General features: G+C 42.5%; 2 protein-coding genes across 2 annotated transcripts in view; one reads left to right on the top strand and one right to left on the bottom strand.

The window, feature by feature from the left end:
* LOC306970362 (platelet-derived growth factor receptor beta-like) overlaps positions 1-10,236 on the top strand; it is a 44,373-nt gene extending 34,137 nt beyond the window's left edge. Inside the window, exons 20-26 of the mRNA XM_079566318.1 lie at positions 461-564; positions 3,635-3,757; positions 4,057-4,168; positions 6,611-6,707; positions 7,350-7,455; positions 9,381-9,586; positions 10,076-10,236. Of these exons, the coding sequence (XP_079422444.1) occupies positions 461-564; positions 3,635-3,757; positions 4,057-4,168; positions 6,611-6,707; positions 7,350-7,455; positions 9,381-9,586; positions 10,076-10,136 (809 nt within the window). The 3' untranslated portion in view covers positions 10,137-10,236. The remainder of the gene's footprint in view (positions 1-460; positions 565-3,634; positions 3,758-4,056; positions 4,169-6,610; positions 6,708-7,349; positions 7,456-9,380; positions 9,587-10,075) is intronic.
* A 3,189-nt stretch (positions 10,237-13,425) lies between these two features.
* Positions 13,426-14,136, bottom strand: part of LOC306970363 (macrophage colony-stimulating factor 1 receptor 2-like) — a 60,392-nt gene continuing 59,681 nt past the window's right edge. The window contains exon 22 of the mRNA XM_079566319.1: positions 13,426-13,892. Within this exon, the coding sequence (XP_079422445.1) occupies positions 13,837-13,892 (56 nt within the window). The 3' untranslated portion in view covers positions 13,426-13,836. The remainder of the gene's footprint in view (positions 13,893-14,136) is intronic.

Raw genomic sequence — 14,136 nt, 5'->3', positions numbered from 1 at the left:
AGCAGAACACAATTAGATGGTGGATAATCCTTTCAGGATGTTGAAAACGTCCGTACAATGTAAATACAGAGGAAACTTCTGTGTTTATGAAGGTGTAGTGTTGAAGCTAAAGGCTAACGTTAAAATTAACACTAACATTTAGTAAAACAGGTCCACAAACTGAGCAAAATTTCTTCAAAAGCACTCAGCTTGATGTTCAGTAAAATCTTATTTTATTTTTTAATTTACTGACAGGAAATAGTCATTACCCTACAGTGGCCTACAGGAGGTTAGCAATAGCAGTCCTTGCACTGGGCCTCCAGCCACAGTAAATGGACCTGACCACGTCCATGGACACAGCAGGACTGACTGGAAGTTGTTAGAGACGCAGTTTTAAATCACGGTTATTCATTGTGAATGATTATGTGAAGGATTAGTCATGTTTTCCTCAGATACTACTGTGATTCTGTGTGTATTCCAGAGCAGCAGGGGGCGCTGTTGGGCTCAGAGGACCTATCTCTGTCAGATCTGGTTGGATTCTGTTTCCAAACAGCGAGCGCTATGGCCTTCCTGTCGCAGAGAAAGGTATGACTTACACAATTCTCATCCTGCAAACTACAAGTCAACATTCTCATTCTCTGTTAACCCAATCCTGGTCAGCACATTGTGATTCATGAAATGGTCACTCATTATGATCAACTTAGTGCTCACTCAGATCTCAAATAGATTTTATAATCATATATCTATGCCAGTAATCAGATACCCTGCAGGAATAATAACCTGGCCAAAGGATGAGATACAGACTAGGGTTGGGCGATGTTACCTTAATTGGCCGTTGCTGATGTTTACAGTGAAACATCGTGATGGACGATGGACGATATCGTCCATTTCTCATTATAAGCATTTTTTTAAAGAAATGTAAATCAGAGCTTATTATTTGCATTTGCTCAATTTTAACGTAATGTTTAAGAAACAGTGGGTGAACGGGACAATATTTAGAAGTTTGCGTCGCAGCTACATTTTTGAAGCCGCTCCACGCGCCGCCCGGTCCGTGAGCTCGTAACCTCGTAACTCCTGCACCGCCTCTTTCCCTCCTCTCTCTCCTCTCTCGGTCCTTCGTGAGAATAATCTAAACCCATGCACGCTCAGCTAGCTCCGATGTGAGAGCCACCTCGTCATTTTAAAACGGTTTAAGTTTCCGTACGTAGCAAAGCAAAGCAAAACCACGCGGTGTCAAACGCTGAGCTGCAGAGAGAAAGAGAGAGAGAGCACCGCACGTCAGAACTAGAGCAGCGCTGCATCTTTACTTTAATAATTACGGCTAACACATCATGGCTTCTGGCAGGAGGGGGCGTGGCATCCCGATGGTGGCTCTCCATCGTGATGTTGCTCATCCATCACTCATCGTCCATCGGCACAACCCTAATACTGATGTTAAGATACAAAAGCTCCTAACCATGCACAGAGGGTTCCACCCCAAATCCAGCACTCTGAGACTGTACACTAGGACGTGGCCGAGGACAAGCGCATGAGAGCCAGTTCACTGCGTTCCAAATTATTATGCAAATGACATTTTAATCTGATTTTCAAGTCTGTAACTGGTCGAGGATCATTTAAATGTGGTTGAAAAAACCTCCCAGTGATAACTTTTTTTTCAAAAATTAATGTAGTAAAAACCTCAAAATCTACTGTTCCAAATTATTCTGCAACTCATCGTTTCAATACATTTTAAAGCTTGTAATTAACTGAAAATGGTCATTTGTTGTATTTGTAGCATTAGGAGGTCATATTCACTGAAATCAAAAGCTATTTCAATCAAAAAAATATTAACATTCAAGTTATATTTTACCATAGGAACCCTTGTGTGAAGCAGCTTCAAAATTCTTAAATCCATTAAACTTGTGAGTTTTTGGAGAGTTTCTGCTTGGATTTCTTTGCAGGATGTCAGAATAACCTCCCAGAGCTGCTGTTTGGATGAAAACTGCCTCCCACCCTCATAGAAGTTTTTTTTGTTGAGGCTCCAAAGGTTCTCAACAGGGTTGAGGTCAGGGGAGGAGGGGGTCCACATCATGAGTTTCTCTCCTTTTTTGCCCTTAGCAGCCAGTGATGCAGAGGTATTCTTTACAGCAGGACATGGTGCGTTGTCATGATGAAGATGATTTTGTTAGGGAAAGCACGGCTCTTCTTTTTGTAGCATAGAAAACAGTGGTCAGTCAGAAACTGATAACTGGGATCCTAAAAGATCCTAAAAGGGCCTAAAGGGGCCGACCAGCTCTCTCACCATGATTCTGGCCCAAAATACAGTATAACTCCGCTATCTTTTTACTGACGTCACAGCCTTGTTGGGACATTGTGGCCATTCACCAACCATCCACTACTCCATCCATCTGACCATCCAGGGTCACACGGCCTCATCAGTGAACAAGACTGTTTGAAAATGAGTCTTCATGTATTTCTGAGCAACTACAGCCGTTTCTGTTCATGAGCTTCAATTATCAGTTTAGGGGGGGTTGATGTTCGGGAGACTCCAGAGGCACCAGCAGCTTCAAAAACCTGTATGCTGCTTTGTAGCATCTGTTCTCTTAATCTGATGTGTTTGTCTGGCAGAAACCGTCCATATTGTGCCTTTATCTGCACAAACCCGTGTGCTCTGAATCAGTCTCTTATCAGTATTATGATTACGCTTAATCTTTCATGAAATATCAAAGGTTTTCATACCTAGACCAAGGCATTCAACTATTTCAAACTTTTCAGCAGCAGAGAGATCTTTTTCTTTACCATATTGCTTGAAAATGATGATCTGCATAATAAAGTGGAACATCCTTTTTCAGTAGTTTTTCCCTTAACTGGGCTTAACCTGAAAACTAATCATCACAGGCGTCTGAGATTAATGTCTTAATTAATTATTAGATTAATTAATTCATAGAGCCCCAAGACATGATACCATCCATGAGTTTCAATATTATTATTATTATTTTTTACCTTTTTGACACAAAAATACAATTTGCATAAAAAATTGGAACGCAGTGTATACAGAATGAAACTACCAAGATCCATAAGTACATCAAGGACAAGACTCCGACTGATGACGTGCTCAGTGAACGTCTCAGACAATGGGGAACAGAAGATGAGGTGCTGGAGGTCCCGTCATGGGAGGACAAGCCCCTACACGGCATGTACCACCAAACCATAACTGAAGAGATCCTACCTATGGCTAGATAGAGCTGGACTGAAGCACAGCACAGAGGCTCATCATGGCTGCACAGGAGCAGGCTTTGAGCACCAGAGCAATAGAGGCCCAGATCTATCACACCAGACAAGACCCCAGGTGTAGACTGTGCAAAGAGGCCAATGAGACAATCCAGCTTTACATAACTGCAGGCTGTAAGATGCTGCAGCGAAAGCTTACATGTAGCGCCATAACCTGGAGAAGACCTGGGGAGTGAAAGCATCAGTGGAGCTGCTCGGAGGAGTAACATGAAAACTGGAGTGTCTACAGTAGATTTCTTTTGGGCGCAGATGCATGCAGCCTTGCTTCTAGTCTGCCCCAGGGGAAACTGTGGCTACCAACAGCTTATCAGCTATTATCCGGCTATGTGTGACTTGTGTCATGTTAAAATCACTGTACAAATAAGATTTATTTCCATTTTGTCAGGTCATCCACAGAGACCTTGGTGCCCGGAACGTCCTGGTGTCTGACGGCAAACTGCTGAAAATCTGTGACTTGGGTTTGGGACGAGACCTGAACAAGAGGCCAGAGTATGAACGCAGAGGAAACGTATGTGTTTTTATTCATTTTCACTGTCGTTTATCAACTGGTGTCATAAAATAAGCCTTTATTGGTCTCACAGGGGATAAATTGAGATTGATGCATGGGGCATGTTAATCTCAATGTTAATACTCATGTAAAAAAATAAATAATGTGACTAAAAACTGAGGCCAGAACAAGAGACTGGAGTATGAAGACCAGAATATGTGTATATGTTTGTTATATGTTGCAAATATTTAAATTTTCCCAAACACTAGAATTCACAGCTCATGTAATACTGTAATATTTATGCAGTATTTGTACTCCAGGCCCGTTTGCCAGTGAAGTGGATGTCTCCTGAGAGTATCTTCCTCTGTGTGTACACCGTTCAGAGCGACGTTTGGTCCTACGGAGTCCTGCTATGGGAGATCTTTTCTCTGGGTCAGTACTTTTACTGCTACTACATTATTACACTGCTACTACTGCTGCTAATGCTACTACAAATGTTTGTTGGGCTTGACACATGGGACACAATAAATAGCGACACACATCACTCTGTTCCAGCATGGATCACATTGTTCAAGCTTTTTGTCCATTTTAAAAACTGTCTAAACACATTTAGTTGTTGAAATATATTTGACAGAACAGAGAGAAGTTACTTTTCAAATCATTTTTCTGCTTGTCCTGTGTTTTTGACAGGCTCAGGTTTTTCAAAATCAAATCTTGTACACGACAATATCTAATAATAAGCCACACAGTGGTTTCTGTAATACCTCTTACAACATAAATTGTTAAATGATGTTGTATGTGTGTAATAGTTGATCACAACTGATTTATTCATGCATATTTTTCTTTGGAATGTCTTACATTAATATGAATGTAACATGGGTGTAAGGAGCATGATGAAGACATTGAGTACATGCAATAATTACAAGAAAGGAGAAATTCGATAAAAGAGACGGTGATCCATTCAACAATTTGAAACACACGTACATTTTTCCGAAATTAATAACAATTCTTAAAAACATTATTCCTATATATACAATTTATATATATATATATATATAAAAAAACGCCGAGGTCTCTTTTTCCTCCAACCTCTGATCCTCTACCAGAGGCCTGGGAGCTTGAGGGTTCTGCGCAGTATCTTTGCTGTTCCTAGAACTGCACTTTTCTGGACCGAGATGTCTGATGTATTTCCTGGGAACTGCTGGAGCCACTCCTCCAGTTTGGGGGTCACTGCCCCGAGTGCCCCAACGACCACGGGCACCACTGATGCCTTCACCCTCCAGGTTTTCTCCAGCTCTTCTCTGAGCCCCTGGTATTTCTCTAGTTTCTCATGTTCCTTTTTCCTGATGTTGAAGTCTTGGTATTGCTATGTTGACCACAATGGCTTTCCTCTGCTCTTTGTCCACCACCACAATGTCCGGTTGGTTCGCCATTACCATTCTGTCCATCTGTATCTGGAAGTCCCACAGGATCTTGGCTCGGTCATTCTCGACCACCTTTGGAGGTGTTTCCCACTTTGACCTTGGGGTTTCCAGCCCATACTCTGCACAGATGTTCCTGTACACTATACCAGCCACTTGGTTATGGCGCTCCATGTAAGCTTTCCCTGCAGCATCTTACACCCTGCAGTTATGTGCTGGATTGTCTCATTGGCCTCTTTGCACAGTCTACACCTGGGGTCTTGTCTGGTGTGGTAGATCTGGGCCTCTATTGCTCTGGTGCTCAAGGCCTGCTCCTGTGCAGCCATGATGAGCCTCTGTGCTGTCCTTTAGTCCGGCTCTGTCTTGACATTGGTAGGATTTCTTGATATCCGCCAGTTATGTTTGGGTGGTACATGCCGTGTAGGGGCTTGTCCTCCCATGACGGGACCTCCAGCACCTCATCTTCTGTTCCCCATTGAGACATTCACTGAGCACGTCATCTGTTGGAGCCTTGTCCTTGATGTACTTATGGATCTTGGATGTTTCATCCTGGATAGTGGCTCTCACGCTCACTAGTTCTCGGCCTCCTTCCTTACGGCGAGCGTACAGCATAAACTTGTGGATGGGTGAGTGGTTCCTTGATGTAAAGTGCCTAAAGCAGGTAGAAAGGTGAGATATAAATGTGATCTTTTTTTTAATTATTATTATTTATTTTTTACCATATTTCAAATATTTGTATTTTATTTTTGGAAAATAATTTAATTTGTGGGCAAACCATTCCTCAAGAATTTTGGAAAACTTCGAGAGTACTGATCATAGGTCTGTAATGATGAAACATGTTCTTGTCAGGTTTGTTTATGAGCTTTGCTTTAGCGAGGACATCCTTCCTGTTTTAATCTGTTCGTTCTGATGCTCCTCCTCCATCTGAACTTTGCACCAAACACATCCAAACTTGACCTCAGACCCTCCACGATGGTCAGTCTAGTGTTGCCACATCAATGCGGGCGTGCTTTCGTTTCACATCTGTGTAATGTCCTGTTTTTTCTCTTTCATACGTTTTAAATGGACGAACAGCATATGTGTGGGCGTAAAGCTTTGAGGGTTTATATTATACTATAGCTTCAATTGATATACAATAAACTGGTAAAAAAGTTGTTGCCCTTAATTAGAATCACAGGATTCGAATCACCTGAGGACCTCGGGCTTTGCACAATTACCCTAAAGGTAGAAATAAGGGGAATATTAACTTCCAAATTACTGATATGGCAGATTCGCACGGGCGTCAGTAATTGTCACCTGAGGTGCCTGTAGGTCTGTCTAATCCTGTGCGAATAGGGCTTAACTGGAGGAGGACAAGTCATTTCCCAAGTGTCGAGCCCATTACTACAACGACCTCTCTCTGTAACTCACTGTTTAAAGATAGGTTGATCTAATGTGTTGTATTTTGTCCCAGGGGAGCTTCCATACTCACAGGTTCCAGTTAGCCAGTTTTGCTCGGATCTGAAAAAGGGGCGGCGGCTCGACAAACCAGACCTTGCTCCCGATGAAATGTATGATCTTTTCTTCTTTTTCTTAATAGACATATTATTTATCATTATTTATTTATGTTTAAACTTTCCCTCACCCTTACATTGATTTTATGGATGCAATTATTTCAATATCTCTTATATGATGTATTCAACAAATGAGAACAAATGCTCTGTTGATTGATTGATTGATTGATTGATTGATTGATTGATTGATTGATTGATTGATTGATTGATTGATTGATTGATTGATTGTCAAAATTCTAATTGACCTAAAAAAGTAAAACTTTATTCTGGTTTCATGTCAGACAGTGAGAAAAAAAAAGGAAATGTGTGTTTATGAAGCATGTGTAAACATCTGGTTCATCTGGTTATTATTTTAAAGTCCCTTTATTCTTGGCATTTTCACAGTGGGCTTCATAAGATCGTCCCTGAAATGGTTCAACAGTCTGTGAAGTCCACAGATAGGTTTTGATATAATGATGAGCTGTCACCATTATTCATTTAAACAAAAAATATGGACCTCTGAGCAAATCTGTTTTCAGACAATTTGAGTTTTCTTGCTTTTGAACAACTTTTTATGTGAACAAATCCCAAACATTTAGCTCCTATATAAGAACCACAAATGCCATTACTGGATGACTGAAAGTTACAAACGTTTTCCAGATTTTCTCTGATGCACCAGTGTTGGCAGAAAAGTGCGGACTGCAGACCCTCGTTCTCATCTTTGCTGGACTCTTTGGGAAAAGTACTGCCTCCGACGTTTCATCAGGTCAGAACCAACACACAAATACAAGCAACACACACAGCGGTGAGAGAGCAGTATGACAGACTAAATGACTGTTATAGCTAGAAACTGGTGATTTTGAATGGAATACCTTCGTAGGTCGCAGAGGCCATCACTCCAGTAGTGTCTACAGTGTGTTAGCTAATCGTGTTAAAGGCCGAGAGGAGGCTGGGCCAATCACAGAGGAGGTCCTGATCAGCTGGGCCAATCACAGAGGAGGCCCTCATCAGCAGTCCTATCACAGAGCAGGCTATGATCAGCTGGTCCAATCACAGAGGAGGCCCTGATCAGCTAGTCCAATCACAGAGGAGGCCCTCATCAGCAGTCCAATCACAGAGGAGGTCCTGATCAGCTTGTCCAATCACAGAGGAGGCCCTGATCAGCTTGTCCAATCACAGAGGAGGCCCTCATCAGCAGTCCAATCACAGAGGAGGTCCTGATCAGCTGGTCCAATCACAGAGGAGGTCCTGATCAGCTAGTCCAATCACAGAGCAGGCTATGATCAGCTGGTCCAATCACAGAGGAGGTCCTGATCAGCTAGTCCAATCACAGAGCAGGCTATGATCAGCTGGTCCAATCACAGAGGAGGTCCTGATCAGCTAGACCAATCACAGAGCAGGCTATGATCAGCTGGTACAATCACAGAGGAGGCCCTGATCAGCTAGTCCAATCACAGAGGAGGTCATGATCAGCTAGTCCAATCACAGAGGAGGTCCTGATCAGCTGGTACAATCACAGAGCAGGCTATGATCAGCTAGTCCAATCACTGAGGAGGCCCTGATCAGCTAGTCCAATCACAGAGCAGGCTATGATCAGCTGGTACAATCACAGAGGAGGCCCTGGTCAGCTTGTCCAATCACAGAGGAGGTCTTTTCTGTTGCTGGGTGCGTTGTGCATTTGTGTGCACTTTAAAGAGCTCTGGAACAATGGAAACATGTGTAGGGCCATGTCACACATGTGCTAGATTGTAAACCTTTGGATTTATAGGCTGCTAAAAAAGCCAATGTTTGACCCCCAACATGTCAGGGGCTCTACAAAAGAAGTGTATTGAGTGATCATCTTCATATTCTAGATTTGAGTTTATTAGGATATAACCTTGCTGCAGTAGAAGCAGGATGTGGATCTGATAAAGGGTCTTTGAGTTTTAGCTTCACAAATATGGGTCCTACTGGCAGCTGTAAAATGTAGCTCCAATCCAAATGAAGAGGCTTTCTGTTAGATATTGTCCTTGGTGAGATAGAAGAAATGCACTCCTTTGATATTTGCACTTGTCCATTTGTACATGTCCTCTGCAGTGAGAATCTGATTCTCAATATTTGCCTGCAGACTTGCTCTGGCTACAAGACGTTTGACAGTTCCACCAATCCATTCCCATCACAGGGATCTTACCATGGCTAGTGGCAAAGAAGTGCCATTCTGAGGCGAGTCCATGGTTCTGCTGATGGATGCACAAATTGGCAAATTTCAAATTGTAGCCCTATACATGTTTCCATTGCTGAGTTAGACCTCTTTAAAAGTGCACACAAAGTTGGTTACTCCCTGTTTTGTAAATTGCTTTTACAAAATAAACGAGAGAGCAAATCACTTTGCACTTTGCATTATTATGTGGAGGGAAAAAAATGTCATCGACATCTGACAGGGTCACATGAAACCACACGGAATGACCCTGATCTTAAAAGAAGTAGAGCCTGCTCTGTGTTTTCTCTAGAGCTGATCCGAGTTCAGAGACCACCTGCAGTCCAAGGTCAATGTCCAGTCAGCAATTCAAGCATTCCTGGACGAATGAGAGCTTTCAAAAAACATATTCATTTCCCTAAATCTTATATATGCATGATTAACAGCCCCTAATATTCACATCCTTCCTCTCACGTATAGCTGGATGTTGTTAACACGTGTGGTCTCACTCTCAGAAATACGCTGCTCTGACCGAACAGTTCCACTCAGACTCTGCCGTCGGCATCAGAGCCCGCCCCCAGGACCCCCCGGTGACCGTGCACCTGTCAGAGGAGGAGCCACAGAGCCCAGGACCCGCCCCCTCCGATAACATAGCTGATTCCTGTCAGGTCACCGTGGAAACGAGAGGAGACACTGCGCTGGACGCAGAGGACAAGGACAAGTGAGACATCCTCTTCCTCCTCTGACCCTCTCCTCTTCCTCCTCTGACCCTCTTCCTCCTCTGACCCTCTCCTCTTCCTCCTCTGACCCTCTCCACTTCCTCCTCTGACCCTCTTCTCTTCCTCCTCTGACCCTCTCTAATTCATCCTCTGCTCCATCTGACCCTCTCCTCTTCATCTTCTGACCCAATCCTCTTCCTCCTCTGCTCCCTCTGACCCTCTCCTCTTCTGCTCCCTCTGACCCTCTCCTCTTCTGCTCCCTCTGACCCTCACCTCCTCTGCTCCCTCTGACCCTCTCCTCCTCTGCTCCCTCTGACCCTCTCCTCTTCTGCTCCCTCTGACCCTCTCCTCTTCTGCTCCCTCTGACCCTCTCCTCTTCTGCTCCCTCTGACCCTCTCCTCTTCTGCTCCCTCTGACCCTCTCTTTTCTTCCTGTCCTCCCTCTGACCCTCACGTCTTCCTCCACTGACCCTCTCCTCTGCCTCCTCTCAGGTCGGAGCTGTCTGAGAGACAGGAAGTGACATCACCGGCGCAGGAGGAGAGCTCTATGTGATTGGTCCGATAGAATAGTCAGCTCATTATGGTGTATTAGACTAAAGCTGCTCTTCTGTATCAAACGCTTTTGTATTGAATAAACTTTGCTTCAGATGTTCCTCTACGTGTTGTTCATTGTCAGTCATGCCCTTGCATGGTTAGCACTCTCTTTTTTTGGTAGTATTGTTAAAAATATGACCATTGCTTCGGTTCACTAAAGTTAGCTAACACATGTAGCATTTATATTTAGCAATAGGACCAATGGCCGCTGGCTGCTCTGCTTTATGCCCATGACAATGGGGGCCGCCATTGCTGTAGTACCTCCATATCGCCGCTAGTGCCCCATTGAAAAGCACTTAAAAGTACTTAATGAGGGTCGGACTGTTAGCATTGGAGCAGCGCGAGCTACACGTCACGCAAGGGCCGAGTCTAGAGTCAAGATCCCGCCCTTATGTCCTTTTTAGGAACATGCTTCGTCAGAGCTGCGGAGGGGGAGTCTGTAAATCTGGCATGACTTCCCCCACGACCATAGTCATTATGGTAAATGGGGAGGAGTGAGGAGAAGCTGTCCATTTATATATACAGTCTATGAATAGGACCTGCCTCAGCTTAACCTTCAGAAGAATGTTCCCCCTACATCACTGAACGAGCCACTACGTCTATCGAGACAAAAGGACCTCTGCAATTTACCTTTTGTTTATACAGTCAGTGCCCCTACCCCACACTTCCACTCTTATTAAAGGCTGAAACCATGCTAATCTGACTGTTTCAGATCAGCCAGCCTCCTCACTGAAAACCCCTGCCGAGCCAAGAGGCAGGACATTTTATTCAAGGAAATTACAGAATGATGTTTGTGTGTCTACTACAATGTCCATCCAAACACATGACACAGTATTTTGCCGACCATTCACCAAAACATCCGGCCAAAATTGCGGAAGTATAAACAATAACAACGATCGCTCGTATTCAGAGCCGGTTCACTCATTGGCTATTCACAGAAGACCTTCAACCAATCAGCTTCAACCCCCAGCTCATAAGGACCACCCAGTCAGGTCTTAACCTGCATATTAGGTTACTTCGGTCACAACCCCGGTCAGTCTGGACATTCTCTGCAGTCTCTGACGGAGACGGGGCGATGACGGGGCGCTGACGGGGCAATGACGGAGCGCTGACGGGGCAATGACGGAGCGCTGATGGGGCTGATCCAGCCCCTGATCGAGGCAACCATAGGTTACCTGTACTTTTATATCCAAATTGTTAATCAAAGATATTAATTAAATGAAGCAATATTCCCTTTTCTATAGACAACAAATGGTGATAAACCTTGTGAATCAACTGAAAACACTTTTACAACAAATACATATTTTACATGAATGGAATAGTGTCTGATCCTTTTGCAGTAGAAACAAACCTGTGTCTAAACTTAGTAGTAGGTGGCGTTGTCGGTACATCATTCCTCCATTCTACAAACCTGCCATAGCGAAACCTTTACATTTACTAATTTACTCACCTTCACTCGGTTACACCTGTAAAAACAAAGATTTTATTTTTTGCCCAGCCCTATGTAAGGTATGTGTGTTCATTAATTGTAACATCCAACCCTTTGAACTTGTTAGAATTAGATGAGGAACCCTCTGGAGCCAAGTTTGTGGATATGATTCCAATAAGTTGACACACAAATGATGGATCCGAGTGCTACTGGCCCTCTGGATTAAATATAAATGTTACCCGGCCTGTAGCAAATAACTTTCTTCCTGATGCTTCACAGTCCAAGTACAGTTATAAATTCAGCATTTTTTCTTTATAACAGCCTCAGGTATTGTACAGTGACAATGATACAGACATTGAAGATAAATTGCCGCCTTCTCCTACTGAGCTTGCCTTTAATAAACAAGGTTGGAGGCCAACTCTCAAGGCAAGTTACAACTCTGGTACCACTGTAACTGTAATTATTACAATTTTATATATATATATATATATATATATATATATATATATATATATATATATATATATATATATATATATCCTTGTGTTCAATATCCATTTGCTAAAAACTGAAAATAACACAATCAGTGTAAAATAATACCTAACAACTGTTTATTTACAAACCCTTTGGAATTTCTCACATTTCTGCACAAATTGGTCATAAAATGTGGTCTGATCTTTATTTATAGGACAAGAATTAGTAAACAGTGTCTGCTTAAACTAATACCACCCAGACATTTACATGTTATCATATTTCTATTGACCAAAACATGTAAACATTCACAGGACAGGGTGGCATAAGTAAGTACACCTCCTGGCTAAGGATACTCTAAAAGCTAACTAGACAAATTCATGCAAACATTTAGACCAGTTGTGAGGTGTGGCTTAACACGAGTTAAGAATTGTCTCTCTTTAAGAAGCATTGTCTGATGTGCACCATGCCTCGCTTAAAAAAGCGTTTGTGAAGACCTCTGTATGATCAAGAATTGTTGATTTGAATAAAAGTGTAAAAGGTTACAGAACCATCTGTAAAAGTCTGGATGTTCATAAATCCACCGTTAGAAAATAGTCTATATATGGAGACAGTTTGGCTTCACTGTTGCTTCACTTCCAAGGAGTGGCTGTCCTGTAAAGATGACTCCGAGAGCTCAGCGCAGAATACTGAGGAATATAACGAGGAAGGAAAGAACCCTAGAGTGTCACATAAAGACTTACAGAAACCACTGGCACAGGCCAACATCTCTGTTGATACGTCTACAAAACACAGCACTACTGGAACCCAAAGCTGAATTGTTTGGGCGGAACATACAACGTCATGTGTAGAGGAAAAACGGAACAGCACACAGCCTTATCCCCACTGTGAAGTATAGTTCAGGAGCATCATGGTGTGGGGGTGCTTGGCTGCCTCAGGGCCTGGACAATATCTGCTAAGTACATTACAACAATACATTTAATTTCTATTTTTAGTTGAATTTTGATTGTGTTTTTCTACAGTATGTTAATCTATCATGTTAACATGAGTTCTTCATCAAGTGAAGATGCAATAGGCTAACAGACATTTTAGTTTTGACCGGTGAAATCAGTTGGTGGCTAGTGGAGGTGTAAAACTGCCAGCAGTGGTTGGTGACCAAAAAGGTTAATGCCAAGCCCTGTGTACCACGTATGCTGATCATGAGTAGTAGATTGTCTAATGAGTTGAGTCATCTGTTCTAAAAAGAGACAGAATAAAAGGGGGGGATAAACGTCATCCTTGGCAAGAAGATATAGTCACAAGAAAGTTTGAACAAACACTGCCCATTCAATGCTTTATCAATGTTTCTTATATAGTTCCTGAAACACATGTATACATTACTGTATTAGTCTGTCAATTCAAGTGCAGTCGATAAATATGATTATCATTATTAATAAAAATCAATTGTTGCTGTTGTCATCTTTGCTGTTACTACTATCATCGATGTCATGATTGCTGACGTCGCTATGTTTTTGTTATATTATTAGTAGTATAGTTTTGTTTTCAATATCAGCAATTTGGTCTACACTAACCCTTTTCTTTTCTTCGGTTTCTTCTTTCCTCTACCTTGCTTTCATCCCTCTCCTGCTTTTTCCCCCTTTCTTCAGTCCACTAGGCAAGGCTTTGGGAAAACATTATACAATAGTGAATAAAACGGACCATAATTATACTAATCACAAATAATGAGGGATTGATCGTAAAAAAAAGTCCAGGTCGAGACTCAAGGGAGCTGGTAGATGTTCTTCGGTGGTTCCTCGTCCACTTCACAACCTCCCTCTGTAAAAAACAACAAAACAAAAACAATAAAAACAGCATACATGTCTTGCCCAAGCACACAACAGTCTGCATCAGTGGGAACTACATTAGGGCTACTATAGTATCAGACCCATTTATTCTGTTTGGCCGGGTCACCCATTCCTTTTTAAATAAAAAACCTTTATGAGCACAGCAGTTTTTGTATGTGTACATACTATTTACAGTTTTTAACAGGGTTACTAACCCCAGGCTCACACTGAATCCT

Source organism: Gobius niger (assembly GCF_951799975.1).
Source record: "Gobius niger genome assembly, chromosome: 11".
NCBI lineage: Eukaryota > Metazoa > Chordata > Actinopteri > Gobiiformes > Gobiidae > Gobius > Gobius niger.
The sequence above is the reverse complement of the archived record's forward strand: the minus strand, read 5'-3'. Positions and strand labels throughout refer to the sequence as shown.